The sequence below is a fragment of the Arachis ipaensis genome, chromosome B04 (assembly GCF_000816755.2).
Source record: "Arachis ipaensis cultivar K30076 chromosome B04, Araip1.1, whole genome shotgun sequence".
Lineage (NCBI taxonomy): Eukaryota > Viridiplantae > Streptophyta > Magnoliopsida > Fabales > Fabaceae > Arachis > Arachis ipaensis.
In genome coordinates this window covers 111,798,481-111,803,451 of record NC_029788.2, presented here as the reverse complement: position 1 = coordinate 111,803,451, position 4,971 = coordinate 111,798,481, and the positions used below count along the sequence as shown (strand labels likewise).

Genomic DNA, 4,971 nt, shown 5'->3' with positions numbered 1-4,971 from the left:
TTCAGAAACATGATCACGAATAAATTGAGGTTGCTACGAAAAAAAAAAAAAAACTAATTAATGTTATCTTGACTAGTGTATTAATAGTCACGTCTGTGCCTATTAATAGTGTATTTATTATTTAATAATAAATATAAGGTTAGTCAAGATTATAAGTATTTTAGATTACATCTAAGAGGTTTTGCGTTCCAAGTCTTATAATTAATATCTTAAGGAAAAAAAAATTATGCCCCAAATATCTCATATCCACATTATAACAGTAGAAGTAGATATAAAAAATTGACAGTTATTTAGAATGAAACTGAGTTTTATCAACACATTAAGATATATTAGATCAGGGGGAGTAATTAAGAACCTTAGTTGAAGTGGCTCTACCTACTATTGTCTTCTAAAAGAGTCTTGTTATAACCAAAGATGCCTAATATATTAAAAATGTTGGTTGAATTTGATTTGATTTTGTATTATATTATGATTTTGTGCAGAGATATATGGATTCTGAGATAAGGCAAATCATGGCTCAATACATGCCCTTGGACAATCAACCTGAGGTCCCCAGTCAACTCCATCATGATATCTAGAACATCTTGGTGTCCTCCATTTATGGAGTTGATTAAAATGAATCGTTGGAAAACACTAGAGCTGTTTACTAAGGAAGATGATTAAGCTCATGCTATATTTGAGGCTCTTAGTAGCATGCTCAGGGAGTTTAGTATGATCATCCTTTCTGGTCATTTTCCCCTTGTATTTAAAACCTCTCTCCCTTTCTCTCTCTAAGTGGATAGTGTCCGCTTTTTGTTATGAGTATTGTAAATTTTGAATACTAAATGGTTGACATTATGCATTCTTCTCTTTCTAGTGTAGTTAGTATCTTAATGTCATTCTCATGGGCATCCCTTCTTTTGTCTCCTTTATGCGAGTATTTTTACTAATAACATAGTAGTAAATGTAATTTAAGTAAAATTTGCAGGTCTATTTTTGTTGAGTAACAAATTAAACTTGTCTTTATGAGTTAATATAGGCCATTTTGATAAAACTAGTCTATTCAAAGGTTACCAGTATAAGGACATATTTATATCATATGTAGTTCAAATGCATTAATTTTTTTGAAAAATGTTTCATTCATCAAAATCAAGTTTTTGTAAAACTCTGAATCATATCAAGTTTGCTAAGAAAAAATGGTTCTTATTTTTGGTAACGATACAATTCAAAGGATACATCGTCGTTTAACAAGGGAATTTCAGCCAAAGATCTGAATCATTCCGAAGGCTATGCCTTAGGGTTTGAATAATTGGATTTAATTCAAAAGATAATTTATAAAGTATATGCTCAGCTAGGGTAGTAGGCTACAATAACATTGCATCAAATTATTGGCATTTATACAATCTTTGCATATTTTGTTAAAAGAAATCAATCATGATCATTATAATTATTATCTGTTTGGAAGACAAAGCTCTAAACAACATAATTTTTTAAACAGTGAGATGAAAGGTATATTCCCTCAGACTTGTATTGTAGAAAAAACTGTAACCTAGCAGACCAAGGTTGCTCTCCCCATGCTACCATATATGCAAGGTTACAACTTACAAGGGATTAAATACCAAAAAATAACAGTAGCTTCATGATATTCCACCTCACAGAGGAGAGGTTGTATACGACAACGTGAAATATTACTAAATTTGATTTCCCTGAAACATCACCACAGTTACAAAAGCAAGTAAACCTGAAACTACATCTAGATTTCTCCAAGCTCAATTTCCATGCATGAACCCATAGCAATTAGCAGCAGTGAATCTGATCATCCAGCCTGTAGCTGTAAATCACTATCAAACACAAAATAAATAATCATACAAAAAGTTTCCGATTTCTGACCATGCCCCATATAGAATTGCAGATATTAAATTTATGCAACTTAGTAATATATATGATCTTTTAATAGGCTAACCTTATCACGGATCTAGCTTTCTGCTTCACTTCCCAAGTTGGAGTCCTTTTGTTGCTTACCATCCAGAATCCACCTATAGACGAAAAATGCTGCTGCCACACCACTGCATAAATGCAGATGTTAAACATCATTGTCACACAAAATATGATGTATTTTGGAAGATGGAAAAAGGTTTAGAAGTCATGTATAAAGTCAAAATTTACATATTCAGTAATGTCAAACTATCACTGCTCACAACTTTCTAAGTCTCAGAGAAGTGAATATCTAGAGGTTAACCTATTTTCTATCAGTGTGTGTGTGTGTTCTATGATCGTTCAGATCCAGCACCGCTTATGTATAATATCATCATTTGTAGCATTAATAAAGTTCTGTTTATTAATTCACCACTGCTTATGTTTCTCCTAGAAACCATTTCATGGTTAAAAACCACAATGGGAAAGGCAAGGATTGGAAAACAGCAAAAGCTATCATATCAATAACTCCATAAAGAAGCTAAGTATGTTCACATGTAAATTAAACATTAAAGTTTTACTAACCTGATCAAGGCAGTGAAAAACGTTGATCCCTAAAGAAAAGAAAGAGAGGAACAAATACTGTAAGAACTTTCTTTAAGTTATTAAGATGTATAAAAGTTATAATGGTGCTGATAAATTGAATATTTAAAATATCGAATGTCTTACTCTGCCTATTGTGCGTATCTCTCTGAGAAACAATATAACTGCGATTGCTGCAAGTCCAACAGGTAATTTAGAATAAGAAGCAAAATCGAGAACAACTCATCACACATAATTGAGAAAGAACTTCTTTTATGGGGAACAAATTATAAAAAGGATGACACTGTCATAAACATTATGGATTGAAACATCATAGCTTAACTTCAAAAGGTATGTCCTATGATTGTTGATGAAAATTGTATATCCTCCTTATCAAAACATAACAAGGATGAATATCTAACACTCATATTTTTATAGCCCACTTAGTTTTGCAATTGTTTTTTATGCAGCATTTTCGTTCTATATAATGCATAAAATTTTACCTGCTTGGCCTTTCAAAGCTAGAGGAGAAAGCTGTCCTCTTTTATATGCTCTAAGACTTGAAATGCTAAAAGCCAAGAGCACACCACCTAGAATCACCCCAAACCTTATGGCTGCAAGGCTTCCGGTGAACATAAAGTTAAGGAAGCCACCAAGAGACAGTAATAAACCTGCAAAGATTGCGAAAATAATAAAAATATTAAACTAGGAAAATGGGAAGGGAAAATAGTGCAATAAAATCTTGTCAGGCAGCATAATAGGAGTCATATCATTGCAATATGCAATTTCACTTTGGACATCTCTTTCAAACCATGTAATGACACGATGCCTGTTTCGCATAAGACATTTATCTAAAAGCATTTAATGACGTACCCAAATGAGTCACTGTACAAGTGGATAATTCTCATCAATACCAATCCTCATCACCATGCAAGTCCTACAAAGGCTAATAATCTCTATCATGTATCAATCCTAATCTTCATCAGGTGCAAATAACTCTACAAGTGGAGGATGACCAACTCATCTCTCCTCCTCAATCTATAATACTCTATACCACCAGATCAACTCTTCTCAAGTTAGCCACATACTACCTAGACAATCAGGATCGTTGTCCTATTTTTGCATGTCCCTTACCTAAAGACTCCACTGGCTACGAGAACAACATATACAACAGGGAAAAAGGGATCATCATCTAACATTCAAATGCCTCTTATCATAGGTTCAACATTATCTTAGTCTTAGGAAGTAGACTCTCCAGAACAATCATAAAATTCCAGAAAAAATTATTTTACCATTTAAATTCCACCACACAATATATTACATACCATAAGGTACACCAAGGTAGAAATCTCTAACTCCAGATATTCTGCTGAGATCATCACTTGGGGAGGTAAATGTTTCCACAATCTCCTTCACCTCGGGCGAATTCTCAGTGGCAGTGGAGATATACTCTTTGCCTTCCTCAGTGATTTCCTTCGCTGCCACACTCAAGTCATGCCTTGCCTTATCAGCCTGTATCTTCAGCTGTTCTGCAGTATCTTTCAGAACGACAATCGCCTTCTTAGAATACAGTTCATATGCCTCTTGTGAAATTCCTTGAAATTTCAAGGCTTGTTCTTTGAAGGTATCCACAGCCTGCTTCCATGCTTCCTGTGATTCCTCAGAACCAACCTTGGGTAACTCACCATCTTCCTCCTCCACTTCAATCTTGCGATGCTCCTACACATTTCTCAATCCATATTAGCACATAGAATACTCACGCTAAATTCAACAATTTGGAAACTAAGTGTACCTTTTAGTTTAGCTTATTTTAAATTCGAAATAGGTTATAATTAAAAGCCTTCATAGATAAAATTTGTTGAAAAAAATGCTGCAACTAACTTCCATATGCAGAATTCAAATTGCTATTTGCAACCGCAACAGCAGCTGCAACATTGCTATCTATGGAGTTCTATGCAAACTTCGATTTCCCTCAAATTCTGCAATGTAATTGCAACATAACAAGAACAACAACAACAATAAATTCTAAACTGCATATTTGAAATACGCATTGACCAATGGCATTTGAGCTACAACACCCCACTTTCACAAAACTAATAAAGCTCGTTCTTTTGTCAACTCACCGATTCCTCATGAGGAGCTGCGAAAACAACAGTTAAAGGGCCCCGAACGGTCCGTCCATTCAGGGTAAGAAATCCAGCTCCAACGTGTTGAGGAACAGCGAGTGAGACTCTGCAAGCGCGAGTTCTGAGCAAAGGGTCGAAGCTTAAGCAATGGGGAAGCTTGTGGAACGGAACGGAGACATGAGTAGTGGCGAGTTTAAGGTTTAAGACCGAAACGGAATCCATGGTGAAACTCATCATTGAAAACGAGCCTCTTTGTAAAACAGAACAGAGAGAGAGAGAGAGAGAGAATAAAAGATTGGGGATTGAAGAGTGGCGAAGAATACGAGGGTTGAAGAAAGGAATGGAGTGAGAAAGAGGGTAGGGGATTTTT

At 34.9% G+C, this 4,971-nt stretch overlaps 2 protein-coding genes across 4 annotated transcripts in view; one reads left to right on the top strand and one right to left on the bottom strand.

Annotated features, from left to right (window-relative positions):
* Window positions 1-907, top strand: part of LOC107639715 (vacuolar-sorting receptor 1) — a gene marked incomplete in the record, with an annotated part of 5,629 nt that extends 4,722 nt beyond the window's left edge. The window contains 1 exon segment of the mRNA XM_021121596.1: window positions 483-907. Within this exon segment, the coding sequence (XP_020977255.1) occupies window positions 483-578 (96 nt within the window).
* Window positions 1,393-4,971, bottom strand: LOC107639716 (protein FATTY ACID EXPORT 3, chloroplastic; the record flags this gene model as incomplete). Of its 3 annotated transcripts, none has more annotated exon segments than XM_016343285.1 (7): window positions 1,393-1,820; window positions 1,943-2,045; window positions 2,479-2,507; window positions 2,623-2,669; window positions 2,979-3,146; window positions 3,801-4,194; window positions 4,599-4,971. In XM_016343285.1, coding segments are annotated over 6 exon segments (969 nt in total). In that variant the 3' UTR covers window positions 1,393-1,820; window positions 1,943-1,954.